General features: G+C 38.9%; 1 protein-coding gene across 2 annotated transcripts in view; it reads left to right on the top strand.

The window, feature by feature from the left end:
- The window catches only part of OXR1 (oxidation resistance 1), a gene marked incomplete at its 5' end in the record, with an annotated part of 321,831 nt that overhangs the window by 145,704 nt on the left and 149,266 nt on the right, over positions 1-26,861 (top strand). For both annotated transcript variants that reach the window (XM_081111220.1, XM_081111221.1), the window contains one exon: positions 430-641. In XM_081111220.1, the coding sequence (XP_080967346.1) occupies positions 430-641 (212 nt within the window). The remainder of the gene's footprint in view (positions 1-429; positions 642-26,861) is intronic.

The raw sequence follows: 26,861 nt of genomic DNA on the forward strand, positions 1-26,861 counted from the left end.
AAAGCGCTGGCAGCCTCTAGCTACCCAGGTAATCCTTTCCTTTTCCTTTGCTGGGATGCAATTATTTATTTCTAACTAGTGCTTGACTGTAGCATTAAAAAAATACTCCTTTCAGAACCAAAAGCAATAGCCAAGTGCATTATCTTTGATACCGTATTTTAGTTTGCTATTATTGGAAAAACAGAAGTCCTTTATCACCTTACATTTTAATATATTTTAGTGAAACTTTCCAAAAATGGTTAACCAGAAGAAGATTTATTTTCCCCAACTGGTTTCAAAAAAATATTCGGAGAATTTAAAACCCTGTCGGGAAGGTCTATAATTTCTGAATAACCTTGGTTCTATTTCAGGGCCAAACATAACTCAGTTGTTGAAAATATTTTATCCCCCGAGTCAGTCCTCACAGCCTGTGGTATTCTCTGTCCGTAGGTTGAAGAAAAAGTCCCAGTCGGTGGATATTACTGCTCCAGGGTTCAACCCTTTGGCCGGTGCAGGAAAGCAAATGCCACAAGTCAGTAAGCCCCCTGCACCCAAGACACCCATCATTGAAGAAGAACAGAATACAGCCAACACAGCCAACACAGCCAACACCCCGAAGCATCCCTCCCGCAGGAGTGAGCTGAAGAGGTTCCACACGATTGGTGAGCTGCAGCTGTTTCACGCACTCGAATACATGAAGTCTATGTAGACGGCACTGTGAATGCGCGGGTCGGCCGTGGGATGCTCCCTTCTTTATGTGATGTGCATGTCTTTCTGATGGTTTATGTGGACATTTCCTGATATGGTCTGAACGTGGAGATGGAAAAATACTGAAAACCTTCCGTAACGTTAAATAAGAGGGCAAGCTGGAGGGCCTTCTATATTTGGCCTCAGGGGAGTAAATTATATACCTACGGTTTCCCAGTGTTTAAGCTGAGGTGCTGCCATTTGCATTTATGCCATTCTTCGGCCAACACCATTTTTGGGTTTTAATCTTTGCTTTTTTCCCTCCAGGCTCTTGAGTCTTTGACCCTATTCTGTCAGGATGTCAGCCTGTAACTAATAAAGCCACTAAGAAAATAGAAAAGTTGTCACAGACTCAGAGAGAACAAACAACATTGTAGGTCTGCATGGAGCTTGCAGGTGACTTCACCTGGAGAGGCTGAATCACACCAGAGTCCATGTGGGACAGGGTCTGTGGAAAGGGTGTTGCGGGTAAATGTCCCTGCTTTCCCAGGTAGAAGAATATCCTGTCATTTTGAACTTTAGTATTTACTTGGAATGTTGTAGGTAATCAATCTAAATGAGTTGAATTATCAATTTTTATGTACCAATATTTGTCCATCGTGTCTTTATCCTTCCTTTTTAAGTAACAAAAGCAATTTTCAGTGTCTTTGGTCTGTTTGAGACAAAAGTTGCTACACATACCATATACGGTAGAGGGTGATGCATAGAGGAGGTGAATCTACTGAGGAAGAGGAAGGGTGCTTTGGCCTCACATGTTATTTCATGTTGCAGAGATTTGGTCATATCCAAAAGCCGCAGTAGCAGAGACTGTGTTTTAATGAGTTTATGACAGTTAAAGAGATCATGTTGTATTTGGTGTCCACCACCCCTACAGCCCCAACATGGGATATTTGAATTTTTTTCTCAGATCTTTTAGTGTCCCTATTTAGAAGTGATCATTAGGAGATCAGATTTCTAATTCTGATTCACACACCAATTTTTCTGTGTGATTTCAAGTCATTTTCCTGTGTCTTTGGGTTAAATTACTTCCCTTCAAGCTTGAAGAGATGCCTCCATGTGGGTCTAGTAGGATTTTCCCTTTCCATTATTTACGTACCCACTCTTTCTCCGTCTACTCTCAGGCTTCCTCTATCCAGAGTAAGGTATATTTTTCATAGGCAATGAGCATGATGCCTTTAGGGATGTCAATAGCCAACTAACAAGAACTGATAAAAGACAGTATAGGCAGGTGCATATTTCCATTTGTAAAACTTATGATAGCAGATCTCTACCAATCATCTGGAAAAGCCCATAAAGTATATATAACTGCCTCGCTCCATTTTTCAGTGTCTTCTCCTCCCACCCTTCAACGTGTCCACTACCTCCTATTGCTTTTCTGATTTATTTTTTTATGTTTTATTTTTTGCTTTTCTGATTTATTAACTGGCTAAGAAGACTCAGTATTTTGTATTCGGAATATAGTTTATCGTACAAACTCAGTATTCTCTAAAGATGAGAAAAGGAGAAAGACTGCGCAGGTTGGCCACAGGAAATAGAGAACGGTGCCTAGAAAATAGAAGTCTAAGTGGTGAATTTGGATTGCAGAAAGAGCCATGAGTTATTTTAAATAGCTCCACCACTGGTGAATTGTTAATGATTGGATTTGAAACAGTTTGACTCATAGTCTATGTCAACGGCATGTCTATTACGTTAAATTTGGCATCTACATTGTGGACTTTACTGTGTTTCTGTAACCCTTCTACGAGCTTGGATCTGGACACATTTTTAAGGCTGAAATGTTCGCAGCCTTTTGAAAGCTCTTTCACCCGTTTTGAAAGACCATTTCACAAAACAAGTCTATTTCAGTCTCCATTAGTAAAAGTATGATTTGTAATGAACAGTAACAATTAAAATTACCATTATTGGCAATTCTATATACCTGGCACGATCTTCTATCTATACCATTCTTCTATCTCAATTCACTCTCAAAACAACTCTGAGAGATAGGTGTTATACTCTTTACTTTTATAGATGAGAGATAAAACCTTAGAGAGATTAAAGCTGAAGACATGAGCCAGAGATAGCAGACTCTAAACATGAAATTAACCTACTCTTATGACATTTTAGAGTCAGCCTTCTGTGTCAGTCAGCAGGATACCATCCCCCTCTGCACAGAGGTGAGCCAGAGGGGTTTCTGTAGCAATATAGTGGGGTAATGTTTTACTGAAATTCCCAGAAATTTTCACTTAAGGAAACCATGCCAACTAACCCGTCCTCCTGCCAATATGCCCTTTTATTGAAAGATAACTTTGTGTCTCAATTTATGGTGCCCACAACTGAAAAAACCTGGAGCCCTCTTGTGGCCAAGTAGAGTATTACATTTAAATTTAGCAATGAAGTGTAGTACTACTAGTATATTTAGGTGAAATACTATATTTCAATTAAAGCAATGATTCTGGGGATTTACATTTTTTCAAATAAAAACTAATGAAATAGAAAGTTTTGGGGTTATTTACTGGATGAGTGGTCATGGTAGCTTTTCTAGAAATTTTTCTTTTTTTTCTTTTTTTAATTTCAACTTTTATCTTTCCTGAACCTACGTACAGGATCCGTTTCCTGTGAGAGAATTCTAGGAAAGAGAAATTATAGCTTCCTTGTATAGATAATAGATTCTGGTTCTTAATTGTTTTTCACAACGGACAAAAAGCTAATACAGCAGCAAAAAATAGCACAACATAAAGTCATTACTTTTTATGAGAATAGCCCATTCTACAAGCAGTATAATAAAATTTCATTGATTTTAGTAAGTAGGTGGAACACTATTCTCTATTTGTGTGAAATATACGAATCTTCAGGTAAATGGAAAGGAGAGGAATCACTATACCAGGACTGTGGCAAAGGAAAGCGCTTTTCTACCCTGCTCTGTCACTGACTGTAATCCTGCAAGTTATTGACCGACATTTGACCTTACTTTTCTCCTGTGCACAGTGGAAGATTGAGACCAAACAGTGTCTTTCTGCGTAGTTTTTTTCTCTTACTCTCTTTTTGTTATCACAACTGACCATGTGAATGTATAAGTTTTCAATTGCTGTGAAACAAATTACCACAAACTTCGCTGTTTAAAACCACCCCCATTTTTCAGCTCATGGTGGTTTTGTAAGTCAGCAATCCACATACGGATTCGGTCTAGGTTATCTGCTCAGGGTACCAGGAGGCTAAAATAAGGTGTCAGCTGAGCTGAGTTCCCACCTGGAGGATCCCCTAGGGCAGTGGTTCTCAACCTTCCTAATGCTGCGACCCTTTAATACAGTTCCTCATGTTGTGGTGACCCCCAATTTCATTGTTACAAATTGAACATAATTAAAGCATAGTGATTAATCACAAAACAATATGTAATTATACTATCTAATAATAGACAAATGTGGTAATTGAACGTACCTTCACTATGCCTTCCATTGGCTAATCAGCAAGATATGCAAATTAACAAAGATGGCGGTTAATTTGCTTATGTAGGTGTGAAGTGGTGGAGCAAAGGCTTGAAGGCGGCTCCAGCCAGAGTAGCGAAGGCTTGAAGGCGGCTCTGGCAGGAGCGAAGGCCTGGGTCCCGGGTGCCGGAGGAAAACCAGTGCCGGCAGCCAGGGGAAGGGAAGGCCTATGGCACGAATCTTTTCATGCAACAGGCCTCTAGTGTAATTATATATGTGTTTTCTGATGGTCTTAGGCAACCCCTATGAAAGGTTGAGAACCGCTGCCCTAGGGAAACATAGGCTTCTGAGGTCTTTCTTCGTGTTGGCAGAATTTGATTGTAGACCCGAGAGCTCCTTTTCCTTGCTGGTTGTCAGCTGGGGCCACTCGCAGTCTTCAGAGGCCACTCTCTTTCCTGCCCATGTGGCCTCCTCCATCCTCAAGCCAGTAGCTGTGTCCCTGGAATCTCTGACTTACTGTCCCGGGGCTGGCCCAGGAAATCTCTGCTGTTAAGAGGTTTGTGTAAGTAGCTCAGGGCCACCCAGATAATCTGTCTGTTTTAAAGTCAACAGAACCTAATCGTGGGAGTGATGTCCATTCATGTTCCCGGGGTTGCACAGGTGTGTACATCAGAGGGCTGGGCGTCTGGGGACTGACTTCGAGTCCTGACCAACACATTGACATATTTTTACACCACGTACCCACTCTATGCACACTCAACTACCAGCACAGCTCAAACAGAATTTCCTTAAAACATTTTCCTTACCATCTGTTCTGATCATTTTTATTCCATCCTATTTCATTTTATTAATCCTCCCTGGAAGATATGTCTTTTATTTATTTTAGAGGAGAGGAAAGGAGGGAGGAAGGAAAGAGGGATGGGGAAAGAGAGAGAGAGGAACATTGATCAGCTGCCTTTCATATGACCCCAGCTGGAGATGGGACCCACAACCTGATATGTGCCCTGACCGAGAATCAAACCCATAACTCTTCAGTGTATGGATGACACTCCAACCAACTGCGTCACACTGGCCAAATGCAGTCTCAACTCACTAAATTGATTGCATGGTCCATTAATGAGTTGAACCTATAGTTTAAAAAACCCCTGGACTAGATATTTGAAGTCCTTCAGATACTTAAAATTCTATTATTTAAAAAAATAAAAGTATTTCCCTGGCATTTAGTACAGTGTGGCATGCATAGTAAATGCTAAATAAATGTTGGGGGTGAGAAAGGGGTGCTGGTGGAGGTTGGGGTGATGAACCTGCCCTTCTCAGTGGAGGATGAGAGGAGAGAATCTGCTAAGAGTTCCATTTAAGGAAGCTCTTTGGCGGCCCCGGGGCTTTAGAAAGAAGGATTGGAGCACAAGGAATAAGAGTACAACCCTGGTATGTACAAGAAAAGAAAAGAAAAATTAGAGTTATTTAAATGCTCTCTGTCAAGTTCTTGGAAGAGGCAGAAAAGGGGGAACCTTGCCTTTCCAAGTTCCTGGCTCAGCAGGGCTTCCAAACACGTCCAGTAAGGGACCCCTGGCTAGCAGGTGTCTAATGGCTCTGGAACTTTCCTTCAGTTGAGATCTCTCCCTCTCAGTTCCTCACCTTGTCATGTGAACTGACATCCTGCTCCCCCCTCAGTCCCCTGCTTGCCCTCATGAATCAGTCTCTCCCTTTTTACATTTATATTAATCTCACTCTAACACCTTCTCTTGGTAAGACACCGGCTTACAGGATGAGTCAGCAAATCTTCTTTACACAGTAATTTCCAGTTATGTTCAGATGAATGAATTCTGGGTTTATTTGGGGCATATGTAAAACTCACACTTTTTCACATATAAAAATATGCTCATTCATGTCAGTTTTATGTCAGCTTTTACTTGTGCCTTGAATAGTGTTAGGATTCAAGCTTCCCTTATACCTGGCCACACCTTCCCCCAATCTGGGCCATGTGAACAGATTTCAAAGCATTTTAGCATATACTTTGTCAGTTTTTTTAGGTGATAACAAATTGAATTCATTCAAGTCAGTGAATGCTTACACCATTCCTAACAGGTAAGAAAAATATATGTTATGGCCACCATGTAGCATCCTGTGGAATTAAGTTTCTAAAAGTTGAATGACTTACTATGATCACTCAGTAAACAGTGGCAAAGTCAAGGAAAGGATCTAAGTAAATGATGACTAATAGCAAAGAGCTCCTCCCCTCCATGTTTTCAGGTCAAGTTCTCTTCTCCAAAACAGGAACAAGAACGAAATCAGTTTACTGACAGAGAACTCAGTGAGTGGTTTCCCAATGGGTAGCCCACATCATGAATGGTGAAACAGATCCCTTAGGAAAAAAAAACACGAGTTTTCCAGGAAATAAAATAAAACAGTTACTTTATCCAATAAAAGTTACTGTTCTCTCCTTCTTTCTTCTTCCCTTAATCCCTCCTTCTCTTCTTTCTCCCTCTCCTTCCCCCCTTTCTCCTTTTCTTATCTCCCTCCTTGTGTTAAAATGAATTGACTTGTGTAAAATGATGGCATAGCAAATGTATTGGTTGGGTAGACTCTGTGTGTGTGTGCGTGCGCGCAGATATTTCTTCCTCTTGCTTTTTTTAAACCTTTTTATTATATTACTTTTAGGTATACAACATGATGATTTTACATTAACATTTATAAAGCTTATAATCTGATCACCACAGATGGTAGTCTTTGTTATAAGATTTGTGTTTGTTTTTTCAATCCCCTGACTTATCAAAATTAAGTTGGGAAATGTCCCCAACATATTCTGTTCAAGTTTTACTGCTGTGTGAAATTATCAAATGAGAAATTCAAAGATCCGTCCTTTTCCCTGCTTTAGGATTGAATGCCTTCAACATCCCAAGCTTAATGAAGCTAGTCATGTACAGATTTATATCTTATGAACTCCAGGAAGCCTACAGATCAAAAAAGAGCCTACAGGATTAGGGGTTCCCTGGGAAGTTTTCTGAGTAGTTGGCAGAATTAAAACAGTAATAATTAGTTTGGAAACTTTATAAAGAGAAAAGCAAGATGCACACTTAACGTCTTTTAAATGACAGTATAGCAGGCATTTAAAAATATCATCACATAACTTGGGTGCCTCAAATTTTGAAGGCAGACTTTTTAATTATAAGAAGAAAAAAAAGATCAATCCTGAAGTGAAAATACTGTCAGAGGAGAGAGAAAAAAAAGGAAAAGACTAATCTTGCTGGAGGCTTCACATTCTACAGCATGAAACTAGGTCACCACTAACCAGAACCTTCTTCAAGAAGATTCTTCCTGTGGAAGCAGGCAGTCTCTGATTTAATCAGCAGGATCATCTCTGCATACAGATCACTGCCTATAAACACGGGAGCGGAAATGGACAGCTGCTCTCAGGGTTCAAATCAAATTATGTTCTTGAGAAAAATGACTTTGTTTTGAAGTTTGTGCTGACAGATTGATTTCTTCTATTTTTCTAGGTCACAGGAACCTTTAGGGAAAATTTTTCCATTGCTGAGGTCCTTGTTAGGCGTGGGATCGAATTGCCTAAATGGACATGGACTTTTCACACATTTTAACGACAGTTGCATGTGTACAAATGCCATTTCTTTTTTTTTTTATGCACTTTGCATAAGAATGTGTGATTTTTGTTAAGATAGTAAACCTGAAGATATTGAGAAACCAAGCTGAACTTTTTGTTCATTTGTACAATAAACAGACCTTGTTCAATATATGAGAGTCTGGCGGCGGGATATGTAATTGAGTTTTTATATATATATATATATATATATATATATATATATATATTAATTACATTTAAAGCCTACTTATAAAACATGAGGTCTAGGAAAACCCATAAGCAGAAACCCTTTTTCAACTCTGGAATAAATATGAAACCCTTTTTTTTTTTTCTCTCAGAAAAAAATAGATATTTTTTTACTAAACATTTATAGTGTTAGTGTTACAATCACTCTGACCCTCCACCAGAGACAAAGTCCAGGCCAGGCCATCTGGTCGACCCTGTCTCTCGAGGTCCCCACCATTGCCAGAGACTGTATATTTACTAAGCACAGTAAGTATACGCAGAAGGAAGAAAAGTGTTCATTTGATGCCCACCCATGTAGATTGGGAGTGTGCTGGGTAACTAGCTTGCCGAGTCCAGTTTCACAGGGGTCACAGTATATTTTGTACATGCGCCTTACCCCATGTTGCCCTAATTCTGGGTTGTTCTCTGGGAGAGGTAATCAGCCCAGAATCAAGAAACACAGCCTAATCATGACCATGAGAAATGGATTAAGAAATGTCAGTAACCCTGCGGTTTCCCTTGTACTGGTTTGGTGTTCGAGTTGCACTGTAATAGTCTTATAACGTATTAAAAATACGTTACAGCTGTCAATTGTCTTAACACTTTCTGAAGCACCTAATGAAACCTCTACTGGTTAAAGTTGTGGAATAATTAAAATGGTTGAGAAGTAATCACAGTCCTGTTTGAAATGTGCTAAGTCCCTGTGAAAATACGTCCTTTGGCTGTGCCAGGGATCAAAACTCCCCTTCCCATCCTCAGCACGTGTGGGAATGTTCCTTTTCTCTGACCCCTGGCTTGGGGAAGAAAAGAGTATTATTCTTTTCAATGTTAATGGTTTTCAAGTACAATTGACATTCAATATTATATTAGCTTCTGGTGTACAGCATAGTGTTTAGGCATTTAGATAACGTATGAAGTGATCCCCCGCTAAGTCGAGCACCCACCTGGCACCATACATCTTTATTACAATATTATTGACTATATTACCTCTGCTGTACTTCACATCCCTGGGACTGTTTTTGTAACTGCCAATTTGCATTTCTTAATCCCTTCACTGTGAGAAAAGATTATTTTGAAAGACCTACTTTATTTTAAACATTCAGTGATAGAATACATGGCAGTTTGAACAGTGAGATAATATGTCCAAATTTCCCCAGTATCTTTATTTTTTTAAGGAATATGAATTTGAAGAGCTTCTAGGATCTTGCACACACTCAGAAATAAAACTTGGTACCTCCTGATTTTTTTTAAGTTGATTTTTCTTCCCAATTCATACTGAAGGTATTTCTTTACACATTAAAAAAAACCTCACACACACCTTCAGGATGTATGCTCCTAATGAAATGTGGACCATGATCACAACTCTGATGAAAAGATTACTGAGAAAAAAATGTAAAAATAGTTAAAAGCCAGACACAGTTGGGGGGAATGCTTCTATTGATGTTTCTACCAGACAGTTAATTACTTTGAGTAACCCAATTATAAAGTTTTCAATGACCATTCGTAACACATTCAATGCAAATCATGTGCTCATCTACATGCTAGCAAGCTTTTCATGTGCTATTTAAAATTTCATTAATTCAGTGCTGGCCGGTGTGGCTCCGTTGGTTGGGTGTCCTCCCTTGCACCAAAAAATAAGAATAAAATAAAAATCACCAGTCGATTCCCAGTCAGGGCACATTCCCAGATTGCAGGTTCCATCCCCGTGGTCGGGGCATGTATGAGAGGCAACCAATCAATGTTTCTCTTTCACATCAATGTCTCTCTCTTTCCCTTTACCTTCCTTTCTCTCTAAAATCAATAAAAAACATATTTAAAACATTTTTCACTAATTCAAACTTTGTGAACATCTAAACAAACTATTTATATAAAACCAGTTTTGTGGTAATACCAGTTTTGTGGTAATAAAATCCAGGAATAAAAAGCTAAGTGGAAACATGATGCCAGGATACAAAAAAATGTTATGTTCAGCAAATTAGCTTAACAAACAGCTTTTTAGTAGGCAAAAGTACCTACTAAGAAGGACTGAGCCGGTTTTAAAGTAATGTTATCTATTAAGCTTTTTTGTGTTACCATGGATGCTTGAAAATGGTAAAGTTAATACCTTCAAAATATTATATAAATGTCTATTAATTTGGATGGATGTTTTCTGGAGGGAAAAGCCCATATTATCTGTATAATCATATCCAACAAACCTTAGCATTTCATTTCCTCCATTCTGTTTGGTCATTTATTTGGTGAGCCTCTTTCATAAATTGGAACTTTAATTATTCTGGTACCTTCTGTCTTACAGAAAGAACTGCTATGCACTGAATTTTAAAGAACTCTGTTAAATATTAAAAACATTGTTTTTAAGTATATGGAGGATAGCCGATCATCAGAGAAATTGCAAGACTTTAAACAGTGTCTGCCTACATTACAATATTTTCTGTTGTCTAAGATTTCACTCAAGGATGCTTGGACTTTATTTTATTGCTTAAATTTTAATTCAATGATGGGAAGGACATTGATTTCCTCTCTTAGTTCTCTGAGCCATAGGAGGAAAAAGTATCAATATTATATTGGAGATAAAGTATCGTAGGTTGAACACAGACAGAAAGTTGAACTTTGTGACTGTTTACTGAGTATCTCATAGACAGATTCAAAAGAATTTTCTTTCCAGATAGGTAGTTTTAGTGTCTTTGAGGTATTTTTCAAGTACTATTTCAAGTGTGTCAAGATATAGCCAATGCAACCAGATACTATTTACTCTAAAGAAAGGGTACCTGCTATGCTCTTTGGGGCTACAGTGTTTCACTCCCTGCTTTAAACAATTCATTCAAATTACAGATCTTTTGTAATATGAGAAAAATTCTTGTAAATAAACATAGGGTGAGTGGGATGAGATGGGGGTAGCCAAAAAAGATTCATTTAAATAAAGAAGAGGAATATAAATAATAATTCCCCCTCTCCATACTCTCAGATTTATTTTTATTTCCTCTCCTATATATACACATCTCTAAACCACAATTTAATGGGCTGCTTTAAGAATGCTCATTAATTCATTGAATAAATTATTGACTACCATTGACAATAGCCAGTAGTTGGAGATGAAGCTTGAGAAAAATGGGAGTCCAGATAATGGGGGTCTTGTATTCCATACTATGTAATTTGGACATAATCTTGACCCCTTGGGAATTGCTACAGCGTTTTACTTAGGGAAATTCCTTGATAAGTTTGCTCAAGAGAGGTGGTTCAAGCATTATGTAGAGAATGGGTTGGGCTATATCTGCCTAGAGAAAGAAAAGTATTTTAGATATGCTGTACGAGGTCTAAATAGATGGTATGTTGTACTGTTTAAGAGCTTTGACTCTGCTATTACAAAGGCTTGGGTTTGGATCCTATCTCAGCCGTTCATAGCTCTGTGACTTTGGACTTACCGCATAACTTCTCTGAACTTCTGATTTTCATTGGGGAAGTGAGAATATTACACTGTACCACTTAGCTTTGTAATAAAGTTTATGTGAGATGTGTACAAATTGCTTAAGAAATACTGGCACAAAAACAAACATACAGTAGATGTTAAATAAGAAGCAAAGTATCAATATAATATTAGTGAAGAGTGACAAGAGGCTAGACGACGGCAGAGGCTGTATGACAAGATAAAATTACAGAGCAATGATGGACATGAATCTAGAGAAACTGGTGACCAACTGACCATGAAGAAGAGAGAAGTTGTTTTAGTTGGTGCTATGATTTCAGGCTTTAAATTCTTGAAACAACAATAGCTAACATTTTTCAATTAAGAAGATAGATTTTTTTAAAAAACCAAGTGAATAAATTGTAGGGCCAGAAAAGGGAAAGAAACATATAGTAGTCAATAAGAATTGAAACCATGGGCCTTTCGAGCTCTGGTCCAGAAATAGGGGCAGCCAAAGGCTCAGTTCCAGCGGTGTGAGTGGGATAGAGGACACCATGAACTGTCACAGCCACAGGGAGTCCAAGAGAAAGGTGGGCTCCTGGATGGGATCCAGGAATAGAAAAAAGACATCAGGTAGCCCACCCAGCGTGGCTCAGTGGTTGAGCATCGACCTATGAACCAGGAGGTCACAGTTCCATCCCGGTCAGGGCACATGCCCAGGTTGAGGGCTTGATCTCCAGTAGGGGGAGTGCAGGAGGCAGCTGATCAATGATTTTCTCTCATCATTGATGTTTCTATCGCTCTCTCCCTCTCCCTTCCTCTCTGAAATCAATTAAATAATATATATATATATATATATATATATATATATATATATATAGAGAGAGAGAGAGAGAGAGAGAGAGAGAGAGAGAGAAAAGAAAAAGGACAGCCGGTAAAAAAGTAAGGAAATTAGGATGAAGTATGGGCTTTAATTCATAGTAATGCATCAATATTTGATCGTTAATGGTAACAAATATATTGTAACATTTAACGTAGGATGTTAATGATAGGGGAAACAGGATGTGGAGAGTATGAGCACTCTCTGTATGTAGCAATATTTTTTTGCTAAATCTCAAAACTGTTCTCAAGGAAAGTTTGTTTTAAATTTTTAATAAAAGGGCACTAGACATGGTGGAAAAATGCAGCCCCACTCACTTCTTTGAACTTCGAGCTAAACAGAGATTCCTAACCATGAGAGGAAACTGCACAAAGCTGTGATTACTGCCCATGCAGTGTTGTGCCTCATGGTAAGTTTCGGAAGGCAGAGAAAACATGAAAGTCTTGCAAGCGACACCTAGGAGAAGCCACCCTTTCATTCCCTATCTAAATCTATTTCCCCCCCTCGTAGCAGCATGTGACATGCGCCACCACATAACCCTTGTTCTGCCTTGTCCTGGCATGAATGTCTCAGGGAGTAAGTAGAGTTTAGAGAAAAATGTCTAGATGGAAAGAGCAGATTAGAAAAAAAAGATAGGAACCTAAAAAGACTTCCTATCAAGAATAGCCTAAAACTAAAATTTAAGCACATGAGGAAAACTAAAACTGAGCAAGCCAACAAAATAAAAAAAAAATCAGTGAGGAACTGACTCTTGATAAAATATACATTTTTAACTTTTAAATGACTTTATGATCATGTGATTTTGATCCTTTATTTTGTTCATGATCATATCAATACATGCAGAAAAGGCATTTGATAAAATCCAGCAACCATTTATGATGAAAACTCAGCAAAGTGGGAATGCAGGAAACATATCTCAACATAATAAAGGCCAAATATGGCAAACGCGCAGCCAGCATCATACTCAATGGGCAAACACTGCAAACATTTCCTTTAAGATCAGAAACAAGACAGAGATATGCTCTTTCTCCACTCTTATTCAACATAGTACCAGAGGTCCTAGCCACAGCGATCAGACAAGAAGAAATAAAAGGCATCCAAATTGGAAAGGAAGAAGTAAAACTCTCATTATTTGCAAATGACATGATACTGTATATAGAGACCCTAAAGATTCCACCAAAAAACTACATCCTCACCAACTTTTGTTATTTGTTGTCTTGTTGATAATAGCCAATCTGGGAGTTCTGAGGTGGTATTTCATTATGGTTTTGTTTTGCATTTCCAAGATGATTAGTGATGTTGAGCATCTTTTCATGTACCTACAGGCCATCTGTATGTCTTCTTTGAAAAAATGTCTGCTCACGTATGTATATAATCATGTCATTGGCAAATAGTGATGGTTTTACTTCCTACTTTCCTATTTGGATGCCTTTTTATTTCTTCTTGTCTGATTGCTGTAGCTAAGATTTCTAATACTCTGGTGAGAATGGGCTTCCTTGCCTTGTCCCTATCTTAAATAAAAAGCGTTCAGCTTTTTATCATTTAGTATGTTGTGAGCTGTGGATTTGTCCTATATGGCCTTTATTATTTTCAGATATGCTCCCACTGTATCCATTTTATTGAGTGTTTTTTTATCATGAATGAATATTGAACTTTATCAAATGCCTTTTCTGCATCTATTGTGATGATCATGTGATTATTATCCTTTGGTTTTGTTGATGTGGTGTCTCCATTGATTGATGTGCAGATATTGAACTATTCTTGCATTCCTAGACTAAATCCCATTTGATCATGGTGTGTGATCCTCTTAACGTATTGCTGAATTCGTTTTGCAAATATTTTGTTGAGGATTTTTGCACGTATGTTCATCAGGGATATTGGTCTGGGATTTTCATTTTCTGTAGAGTCTTTGTTGAGTTTTAATATCAGAGTAATACTGGCTTCATAGAATTCGTTTGGAAGCATTCCTTCCTCTTCAATTTTTTTTGGAATACTGTAAGAAAAGGTTTTATTCTTTTTTATCAAAATGTTTAGTAGAATTTACCTGCAAAGCTGTCTGGTCCTGGACTTTTGTTTGTTGGGAGTCAGGAGGGAAATGTTTTTTATCCAAAGAATGAGAAGGAGCAGTGGCTACTCTTGGGTTTCCTTCTGCAGTCATCACCGGTGATCTGAGTATACTAGAGTTATAAAGTCTGTCGGGAGAAATGGGATGAGCTGGGATTGATGTCTAAGTATCATGTCAGAAAAATGTTGATTTTAAAGGCAAGTGGTTTTTATCTGATTTAGAGAAAAGCCGCCAGTGAATCTCATAACATTTTTCTAGTACTGAATCAGTATTCATGAGTCTCTCCTGTTAGCGTAAATCACACTTGTGATTCATTCTGTTTAAACGCCCTCTTTAACTCAGAGTCGTACCACGTCACATGGTCTGGGAACTTTTTCCTACATTATTTTAGGACTTGTGGAAAATTTTAGGATGATCAGCTGACAGCGAATAACTTGGCGTCTAAAGGCAGTTCCACGACACACAATCTGGACAGGCAAAAGGCTCAGCTTTACTTTCCTTCAGCAGGACTCAGAGGGGAAAGTTTTAATGCCTTTTAAAATTTTTTCAAGCCTGGCTGGTGTGGCTCACTGGATTGAGTGTCATTCCATGCACCTAGAGGACACTGGTTTGATTCCTGGTCAGGGCACATGCCCGGGACGCAGGTCTCAGTACCCAGTAGGGTGCGTGCAGGAGGCAGCCAATCAATGTTTCTCTCATCGATGTTTCTCTCTCTTCCTTCCTCTTTCTCTAAAATTATATATATATGTATATATATATATTTCTAAAGAAATGCTTTCTAAATGTTAATGTGCATTGGAGATCTTATAAAAAATACAGATGCTGGCTCAGATGGCCTGGGCTGGGGCTCACAGTTTTGCATTTGTAACAAGATTGCAGGGGATGCCTGTGCTGCTGGTCCATGAGTGGCAAAGCTAGTCTGAAGCACCTGAGGCCTTTCTTTATTTGGCAACGCATATAACATACTGTTAAGTATGTGAACCCAAGTTACCATTCTGGACCAAAGATTTATCATTAATACCTTTCTTGAAACTGCTTAATTCCAGCCCTTGATACCCACGGTACAGGAACCTTTCAGGAAAATAATGAGAATATGGATATTATCTCACACATATACATTGTTTTATTACTATGAAAAATAAAAATTACCATATGGTTTAAAGAGAGCAAGTCATTTTGTTCAGATGGGAGCATTTCAGACATGTTAGCTGTTTCTGCGTTAAGGGTATGAGCTGTGATAGTATAGTGTAGTTTACTGCAGAGCAGTAGAAACAAAATAGTCATGTTCTGACACAAAATAGATATGTCAGAATTTAGCAGTGTACTGGCTGTGTTAGCACTGCCACTCACAACCTGCGTTTGTGAAGTTTTTTGATCATTTTTTTCAACTATTCAATGGGAATGAAAGCACTTTCTTCAGAGAGTTTTTTTGAGTTTAAATAAGATAAAAAATAAAAGCTTACGTAAAGCTCTTAGTACTTTATCTGGCTAGTAAAAACTTAACAAATATTTGCTACTTTTTTGTAGAAGGAGGATGAAAATGGAGAGAAGTCAATGGGGAAATAATAGCTAATCAGTCGTACCTTGGGGGAAATGCATTATTGCTAAGTTTTTAATGTCTGTATTTATTTACTTTGTCCTGAAAGCATCAGTGAGGTTTCTGGATCAGAGGTATTATTACCTACAGCAGTGATTTTCAGCCAATGTGCCACAGAATTTTTTTTTAATCCTCACCCAAGGATGTTTTTCTTTATTAAGAGAGAGAAAAGGAGAGAGAGAGAAAGAAAGAAAATGTGAGAAACATCATCAATCAGCTGCCTCCTGTACTCACCCCAACCAGGGATCAAACCCACAACCTAGGTGTATGTGCCCTGACCAGGAATCAAACTCTCAACCTTTTAGTCTGTCAGATGACATTCCAACCACCTGAGCCACACAGGCCAGGGCTGTGTCACAAGAATTTTTAAAACATGCAACATGTGACTACTTAATCAGGGCGCTGACCTCTTTTCCCTTAGATTGTCAACTAAAAATATGACAACAGCCAACCTAACAATAGCCATCCAGTGTGAATGAATCAAAATTATACCTATTTTTTGTCAGATCAGCAAAAGGCATATTTTGGGTGTGCCGCAGAATTTTAGTAATTAGCTTACGTGTGCCATGGGATGGTCAAGGTTGAAAATCGCTGACCTGCAGCAATAAGCACAACTTGCCCTGTCCTCAGTTCCCTGTGGCAGCGTGATGGAGGGCCACGTCGCTCTGCCTGCAGGGGTTTGTACTGCAGGACCTGAATTTACCAATCGGGACATTTACACAGGAGCTGGACAGCTACCCTGCCACCTCTGTCCTTTATGTAAATACATCTGGGAAAGGTTTCTGAGCTTTATGGTCCTTTGCAAAATGAGATAGCTCAGGGGTTTAGCTGCCTTTGCAGTGTAAACACGCAGCTCCAGGGAGATAAATCTCCATCTCTCTCCAGAGCCCTCTGTTTATTCATCGTCCTTTAACCCAGGTACCAGTTTCCTTTGCTAATTCTAAGGGCCGTATGATGTCACCTCCACACCTCTTCTGCCTCTGACTCCTGAACTTTCAGCAGACTTCATACAGACAGATCATGACATTCTGGCTGTGATTGGATTTCCTGTGGAAACTGATGGGATGGTGAAGTTCCTTGCCCTGGTTGAATGGGCTGAAATGGGGAGAATATCCGTGGGACACACAGGATAGAGAGACCCTCATTCCAACCAACTGAGCCACACAGGCCAGGACTGTGCCACAAGAATTTTTAACCAAAAAAAAATTAATTTGAGAGCGGTAAAGCAAAGTTAAAGTTAGCATGCAAAAATGCACATGGAGCTAGGTTCTTCAGAGTGGGGGGCAGGGGATGGAAGGAGGAAAGAACTAACAGTTATGAGCACGTGGGTGTGCTGGAAGCTGTGTATTATCACTTCATTTAATCACCTTGTAATGGTGGGTATTTGTAGTCCTCATGTTACCGTTGAGGTCTGGAGATGCCCATAGCTTGCACACGGCCACCCAGATTGTAAGGTGTGGAACAAGGATTGAAATCCACATGAGACTCCAGAACCTATCTTCTTCCCATTCAATTGCACTTTCTCCAGTGTGTGTGTCCTACCCTTTTGTGACAACTTGGTTTCCTATCAGGCGAGGGAATGACTGTACATGCTGTGTATAAACCGTAAAGTACTATACAGCTGTGACTTATTGTTGCAATAATTGATAAAACTGGATAAGTCATTGGAGGTTCCTAAGAAACAATAATGAATGATTGGTATGCAAAATTATGCATTGGTATTTGAAATAGCATTTTACAACTGATGCATTGTTCCCACTGACACACTAAACATGCCCTTTTTCATATTTCTCAGTGAAAGCAGATTATTGGCCATGTTTGAAAACTCATGTATGATTTGGCTTGGGGATTGTTATGGTGGCGGAGCGGGACATGTCATTTAGTAAAACTAAATAGGACCTCTATAATTTGCATGTTTCATGCAAATTATGAGCTAATAAAATTGCAATAAATTTTTTGACAGGAACAAAACTAAGTTCACTGAAGATATTGCTAATTTTTTTTTAATTAGTTTAAAAAGTCATGCAGTGGGATTAGGTATGAATACTTTATGAATGACTCGTGTCAAAACATTTCTTTTTAAATGAAGTACTTAAGGATTAGGAAAATGTCATAGAGAAAATATATTGATTTCATCAGAACCATCTATTATATCAGTTATAATGAGAGAGAAATAAACAGGAGATGATTTTGTGGATACTTCTATATTTGAGAAAAACTAATAATGAGGGATCAGATTGGTGAGGTTTCTAGTACTAAGCCACAAGGCCTGAATTTAGGAATGTGTCTCATTCAGATTTCACCAATGACTTTGACCTAGACAAATAAGATATAAATTGATACAATGCTGAGTAACATTGACAAAAACTAAAAAATTATCATTTAAGTTTAAGTATTTTTCTCTTGGAAAAAATCAACTGTACACATACAGATTTCAGAAAACATGATTAATCGCAATTTGGGTAAAAAAAAAAAAAGATCCATGGATTTTAATCTTAGAGGTGAACTATCAAAAATATGACATAGCAAACCCAAAAGGAAAGATCTTAAATGATCAGGACTTGGGATGCATTGTAGCAGTTGTCCACCCCAAGGAAGAAAGATCTTCCATCATCTACAGGGCTTCAAGCATAGATCTAAAATCAATGGGTGGAAGTTCCGGGAAGATCACTTTTTTTAGCTTAATAATAAGAAGACTAAATGAAAATAATAAATGCAAAAAGAGGAGGTTCTAAGACAGTCTAGTCCTACAGTTTTGTTCTTTGTTCTGTTTTGTTCTTGTCAAATAATACATTCATATTTCATTTTTGCACAAAACCATGGTAATATCTACTGTGCCACAATCAACTTCTGTTTGTGCTGTGATAGACTTTTGGAATAATTCCCTTTTTATTCCAGTGCTTCTGCATTACAGCCCTCAGTTGGGAGGGTTTATTCATAAGAGGCAGTGTAGAATAGGTTAAAAGTCTTGGCTATAGAGCCAAATGCAGCCTGATTTAAATCTGGATGCTGCCACGTACTGTGTGATATTGGAAAGGTTGCTTAATTTCTCTGAATCTCAGTTTCTACATCTGTAAAATAAGATACTATCTGCATCACTATGCTGTTCCATGGATCAAATGTTGAGAATATATTTTTAATTAGGTTAGCCTTTGAGATATGATAAATGTTAAACAAATACCCATTAATAAATTAGTGTGGTAGATAGATGAAATTGAATCACTATCATATTTATGTGAAACAAACTGGTGTAATGGTACTGTGGGATGTGACACAGATAATTTTTACCACTCCTTGTATTTCTACCAACGAACATACTACCCAAAATATTTTCACTTTTGGTTTGATCCCAAAGCCCTCCTATTAAAAACACACACAAATTATAAGAGATAGAACTTTTCCCCAAAGAATGGCTGATCCACCTGCAAAGAAGGAAATACTTTTGATTCTTGCTTACCAGCACTTTGTCAAAACTGAGTTTAGCAGATTGGTGGTAGATACCTTAGGAGCGCAGAGGAGTTCGCCGAGGTGTGATGAGCTATGGAAACAGTTGATTTCAGTGAGAGTTAGAAAATCAAGGCAAGGATTAACCCTGAGTTGTTTAAATACAGGGCAGACCAACAGGGATCCCAGGGAGTGAATGGAAATCTCAAAGGTAATAGAGAAAAATGCATAATATGAGGTGGAAATAAGATGCCAACGTGTTATCTAGGTCCAGTGTTAACTGCTTGTATTGGTTCTTGGCTTTTACATACATCATTCTGGTTAATCTTGATATATGCACCATGAGTCATGTATTTTTATCCTTTTAACAAATGAATAAATTAAGGCTTAGACAGGTTGCCTGAGATTCTATAGTTACTAACAGACAAACCAGGGATTTGAGTCAGTCTTCTGTACATAAGGAGAGGCCTATTTGCTCTGTATCAATGCCTTCGATAGATAGAGGTGATCCTCTCTTTTACAAACAGAGCCGAATTATCACACCATTCCAGTAGGTATGCAAGTGATCGTCCCCACCCCTTGGAGAGGATTCTTTAGTTATAGGGAGACTACTTAGCAGCTAAGGTTATACTTGGAGGTTACTGTGAATATTACCCAACCGGAAGTCCTAAAATAAAATAAGTCCACAAGAGCCAAAACCAGTTTGGCTCAGTGGATAGAGCGTCGGCCTGCGGACTGAAAGGTCCCAGGTTCGATTCCGGTCAAGGGCATGTACCTGGGTTGCGGGCACATCCCCAGTGGGAGATGTGCAGGAGGCAGCTGATCGATGTTTCTCTCTCATCGATGTTTCTAACTCTCTATCTCTCTCTCCCTTCCTCTCTGTAAAAAATCAATAAAATTAAAATTAAAATACCAACGGCATACTTCAGAGATCTAGAACGAACTCTCCAAAAATTCATCTGGAATAAAAAAAGACCCCGAATAGCTGCAGCAATCCTGAAAAAGAACAAAGTAGGTGGGATCTCAATACCAGATATCAAGTTGTATTACAAAGCCACTGTTCTCAAAACTGCCTGGTACTGGCACAAGAATAGGCATATAGATCAATGGAATAGAATAGAGAGCCCAGAAATCGGCCCAAACCAATATGCTCAATTAATATTTGACAAAGGAGGCAAGAACATACAATGGAGCCAAGATAGTCTCTTCAATAAATGGTGTTGGGAAAATTGGACAGATATATGCAAGAAAATGAAACTAGACCACCAACTTACACCATACACAAAAATAAACTCAAAATGGATAAAGGACTTAAATGTACGACAGGAAACCATAAAAATTCTAGAAGAATCCAAAGGCAACAAAATCTCAGACATATGCCGAAGCAATTTCTTCACTGATACAGCTCCTAGGGCACTTGAAACTAAAGAGAAAATGAACAAATGGGACTACATCAAAATAAAAAGCTTCTGCACAGCAAAAGAAACCATCAACAAAACAACGAGAAAACCCACTGTGTGGGAAAACATATTTGCCAATGTCATATCAGATAAGGGCCTAATCTCCAAAATCTATAGGGAACTCATACAACTTAACAAAAGGAAGATACACAATCCAATCAAAAAATGGGCAAAGGACCTAAATAGACACCTTTCAAAAGAGGATATTCAGAAAGCCAAGAGACATATGAAAACATGCTCAAAGTCACTAATCATCCGAGAGATGCAAATCAAAACAACAATGAGGTACCATCTCACACCTGTCAGACTGGCTATCATCAACAAATCAACAAACGACAAGTGCTGGAGAGGATGTGGAGAAAAAGGAACACTTGTGCACTGCTGGTGGGAATGCAGACTGGTGCAGCCACTATGGAAGACAGTATGGAGTTTCCTTAAAAAACTGAAAATGGAACTCCCATTTGACCCTGTGATCCCACTTCTAGGAATATATCCCAAGAAACCAGAAACACCAATCAGAAAAGATATATGCACCCCTATGTTCATAGCAGCACAATTCACCATAGCTAAGATCTGGAAACAGCCTAAGTGTCCATCAGTAGATGAATGGATTAGAAAACTGTGGTACATCTACACGATGGAATACTATGCTGCTCTAAAAAGGAAGGAACTCTTACCATTTGCCACGCCATGGATGGAACTGGAGAGCATTATGCTAAGTGAAATAAGCCAGTCAATGAAGGAAACATACCACATGATCTCACTCATTCATGGATAATAGAGAACATTATAAACTTTTGAACAATAATAGATACAGAGGCAGAGCTGCTTCAAACAGATTGTCAAACTGCAGCGGGAAGGCCGGGGAGGGTTGGGGGGCAGGAGGTAGGGGGGTAAGAGATCAACTAAAGGACTTGTATGCATGCATATATGTATAACCAATGGACATAAGACACTGGGGGATAGGGGAGGCTGGGGGACTGTCTAGGGCGGGGGGATAAAATGGACACATATGTAATACCCTTTGTAATACTTTAAGCAATAAAAAAAATACTAAAAAAAAAAAATCAATAAAATATATATTAAAAAAAAAATAAGTCCACAAGAAAAAAAAAAATAGCAAACGGTAAGTGGCCCAAAACAAGTGTTGATTAAACCAGTTGTGCGCCTATGAGGAAAATACTATATTCTCTTCCCCATTCCCTGAGACAGGTTTTTTTTTAATCTTCATAAAACAACTCTAAAGTATTTTAGAAGCAAAGCCCCCTAAACATTCAATTCTTATTAAGAACTTACTGGTAGAAAGCTCATAAGAAAAACTTAATTTTTCTTCCCAATCTGTATTTCTACCAAAAGTTATTGAAAAAAATGATGTAATTCATATATTAATGTATATACAACTATAAAATTATTTTATCTTAGTAAATTTCTATTGTAGATTTGGCTTTTAATTTTTTTAAACTCCCATTCCCTTTAATAAAACTGTGATAGAATTACTGTATATAAATATATTAGTTTAAATAAGTTTCAAATATATTATGTTGTTAGCAATAACCAGAAAGTAATATCACTGCAAGAAACCAAATATCACATTGGCTTGAATCTTAGGGTTATTAGGGAAAAAAATGAATGAAACCATGTATAAGTTAGTTCTGATATCTCAGAAGATTCTTTTTTTTAAGCAAATCTTTATCAATCTCTAATTTGTTCTCTTTTTTCAAAAATGGGCATAGTTTGTGTTGACAATCCCCCCAATAGGGTTGAGGATTTGCTAAATTCCTCTTTTTATTGAACTTATTGGGGTGACATTGATTCACAAAACCATACAGGTTTCAACAAAACATAATCTGCACCCTGCGTTGTGCACCCATCGCCCCAAGCAAAGTCTCTTTGTGTCCCCATCCCATCCCACCCCCTCCACCCCGCTCCCCTGCTTTGCCCACCTCCACCTACTCCCATCCCGCTTTCCCTCTGGCTACACCACACTGTTGTCTATGTGATATATATACTGTGTGTTTTGTGCTTAGCCCCTTCACCTTCTTTTATCCAGCCCCCCAAACCCTTCCCCTCTGACAGCTATCAGTCTGTTCCATGTGTCCTTTTTTTTTTTCTTGATTTCAGATATTCTGACTTTTTTTAATTTTTTAAAATTTACTTTTCAATTACGGTTTACATTCAATGTTATTCTGTAGCTAATTTCCTTTTTTCTATAATTCATTTCAAATGTGGTTGTTAGGTCTGTTTGCTTAAGACTTGTGAGTCCCAACTCCTGTTTCTCTGAGGTCACATTTCTATGACTTTTTCTAATGGTAAATGGGCTGCATCTACAGAAATCTGCAACTTCTTTCTGCACCATAAGCATAAGGAAGAGGCTTCGTACATGTCCACACCCCTCAGCCACATCCTCTGTGGCTGGCTCCTGATAGAGACATTGGAGGATTCTGCTGAGTACAGTGTAAGTGAGGAACAGACAAGGAGGCTACAGGGTGATCATCTTCATTCAAAGGACTTCATAAAAGGCTTAGCGATCAAGAAATCTACTTTGAAATGACTTTAGTTTAATTTGTTTAAGCTATGTATTGTGGTCATTCCTTTGTTTTATACCCATTTTTTAAAGATTTTCATTTGAGATACCATGTAGTTTGTTTTTCTTCTAAGTTTTATGTTGATGGATTATTTAGTTTTTGAATACCTAAATGTGGAGGTGAGAGGTTGGTTAATGAATCCCAGAAGAGAGGTTATTGAACATTATGTATGCATCAGACAAAAGAGAACACACACTCTCAAACTGTGTAGAATTGTGTAATTCTCAGTCACAAGTGATTTCCTTAAAAATATATGAAAAGCCACTGCTGTCCTTAGTTAAGTTTGTTTCTTCAAATACAAGTAGGTAAATTTCTCCCTATGACTACTCATTGGCCAGCTGATCAGCTAAGGTTTACTTAGGGAGACAGAAACTACTCTTAAGTATTTGAGCAAGAAAGGACTTAAACCAAGGAGGTATATGCTTACAAAGGAAAAGGCTGGGAGTAAAGGCCAGAGAGAACTGTGACTGCTTTTGAAAAAACCAGAAGGGCGACTATATCGGGAAGCCAGTGCCAATCCTCCCAGTTTCCTGCAGAACAGAAATTGTTCACAGAGATATTCGAGAAGCCTCTGAAAACCCCACATTGCCATCGCCCCTCAGTCTACCTCTACCACTAATGGAGGAAGATCTTACCCTCTTTCCAAATCTTTGAGTCCTTCTCCTGAATGGGATCTAAATGAAAATCTTACTAACAGGAGACTGCAGATCAATCTAGTTTTCAGGCTTCTAGGCCTTTGGGTTAATTGTACTAAAAGGTCAGGGATGGGACTACATTGATATCCATACAATAAATTGTGTATTTTCCCCCAAAGCACAGGCTTGAGTAATGCTGAGTGGGTTAGCATTCTAAGTGTTTATATGCCCATCCTTATCCTGCCTCTTCACTACAGAGAGGACAAGCCTTTTCTTTCATTTACAAGATGGTGTGCTTGTCAAGCATATAATCCCAAGGGAGACATATGTGCAACATACAGGTAATAAGGAAGTTACCGAGCAACCAGCAATATGTGAAACTTTCCATTTTCCTTTGCCTTTTATGAGCCTTTTTATTAGCGAATCTGATCGCGTTAAAAGGTGAAGCAAGCAGGAACATATTTCAGCATTTGGGGCTTATCTTGTTTTAGAAGGTGAACGTTTAACCCCATTACGGAAATGCTCTTTAAGGGATGCTCGATTTGTTTTCAGGTGATGAGAGCAATTGAACATATACATGCTACTAGTGGAAGGAACCTCAGGGGGCACAGAGAATACCTCCACCCAGTTTCACATCAGGCGAAAAGACTCTGACACTCCATTCGTGGTAGCAGCATTGTAAGCAGAGAGAAGAGTGAAAGTCAGCCAGAAGCAGCAGGCTGGACACTCGGCATTCCAGGCCTTTGTTACTTGACTGTGGGCACAATTTGAAAGGTTAGTGAGTACTGAGGAGGCATCACAAACTTGCTCGGTTTTGTGCTTTCATTTAAGACTGGATTTTGGAAATTCTAGGAAGAAGGACAAACCAAGGCCCTATAGTGCTGAAGAATACAATGTGTTATGTTTAAGCCCATGTCTGTCTCCGCATGAGGCTATAGGGGCCAGAGATGAGCAGAGGCCTTGCTGTCATATGACAGAATCTGTGTGCAGATCCTGCCTCTGCCTTTATTACCTGCGTGAGCTGAGAGTATTTAGCATCTCTCCCCTCATTTACTGCATCTGTAAAATGGGGTAGCAGAAGTACCTAATTCATAGATTCTTACAGTTAAACTAGAGACCATGCACGAATTCGTGCACGGGTGGGGTCTCTCAGCCTGGCTGGCGATCAGGGCCCATTGGGGCCGTCTCACCCAGTCCTGATCAGGGCTGGCCAGCTGCGGAGCGGTTGGCCAGCCACGGGAAGTTGGCTGTGGGAGTGCACTGGCCACCAGAGGGCAGACATTCAATGCAGGAGTTGCCCCCTGGTAGTCAGTGTGTGTCATGGTTACCAGTCAGAGGGATTGAAAACTGACCTCAGCAGAAGCTTCGCAGAAGCCCCTGGTTCTACAGGATGGCCGCCTCACGCCACGCCTGCCTGTCTTGCATAACCGTCCCTCTCTGGTTATGTAATCTGTGCTGGGGTTGCCGCGCAGCCTCCTGTCTGTGCGGATGCTTCAGAGCTGCTGTTCTAACTCCCGGTGTTTCCTAACAGCTCGTCTGGGTTTCCTTCCATAGCTTCAGGCCACGGCTTCCTGTTCTGTCATCTGAAACTCCACAATTCCCTCCCCTCATTAATTTTGTAACCTTGAAGCTATTAAAGCAGTCTGAGCAAGTACCGCCTGCAGTTTCCTTTATTCCTAGACTCTTACATGAATCTAATTCTTTTCTTAACATGCATCCATGTAAACTTACATTCCTTTTTCTTTTAGTGTCTGCTCTAAGTGTAGCTAATGAAGCATTTGCTCCATCGAGCCTTTCCAATTAATTGAGACTTTTTCCCCTCTTTTTCTAATGAAGGAGATAGAACCCATTACCTGAAACGCTGATCAGTAGGATTTAAAGAAACCTTCCCCTTTATGGTGCTTCAAACCATTTTAATGTCATGCTGTCTTTAATAAGGTAACTGAAGCATGGAAAATAATGCCAAACTAAGCTGTATGTTAGTGTTCAGTTTAAAATGAAAGTTTGATGAGATAAGCACGGTTAAAGGTTATGTTACCCACAGAGGCTATTGTTCTAGCCTGGGTTTGTCCTGTATGATGACCATGATTTCCTGGACATGTTTATCTGAGCCACAGACTTAGCAGAAAGCAGTTTTCGGTAAAACTACTGATTTGTGGAATTCTGCTTATTTATTGGGAACAACCTTATGGCAAGGCAGCTCCCAAGAAGAGAAAGAAACCAATATTGCCCCTAGATTCTACTTGTTGAATTACCACATAGGATCCATTGGCTCTGAAAAGAAATACTGAGACTCAGCACTTAATTCTCCATCTCTGCAGGCAACTGAGGATAAGCTGGACTAAAATGCAGCAAGAACAGTCATGAAAAAGAGCTGTGCGGTAGTCACATGCCACTCACATAAGGGGCAGAATCCTCCTATGAAGAGGGACCTTTGTTGTGACTTGTCTTGGTTTTTGTCTGTTTTTTTTTTTATTTAAGAGAAAAAGCTCTGCTTTAATATAGAAGAAGAAAATCAATAAGGAATACTTTAAACATAGCTAACTCAGAAACTGAATTGGAAATTGAAGACACATCAGCAACCTAAAGAATATTCCATGTTATTATAGATGCTAACCTCAGTGATTTGAAGTTAAATATAACTGGCTTTGAATTCTAGTTTTGCCAGATTAGGTTTTTTTAACTTTGAAAAAATCATTTTACCTCTCTAAATGTTCATTTCCTCATGTGCAGAGTGAGACTAACTATCACTTCCTAGAGTTACTATGAGAATTACATGAGGGATGAGCTCCTAATTCTATGACACGTGCTACGGAAAGTCTTCCTTCTTGACCAGACC

Source organism: Myotis nattereri, assembly GCF_964212035.1.
Source record: "Myotis nattereri genome assembly, chromosome: 17".
NCBI classification, from domain to species: Eukaryota; Metazoa; Chordata; class Mammalia; order Chiroptera; family Vespertilionidae; genus Myotis; species Myotis nattereri.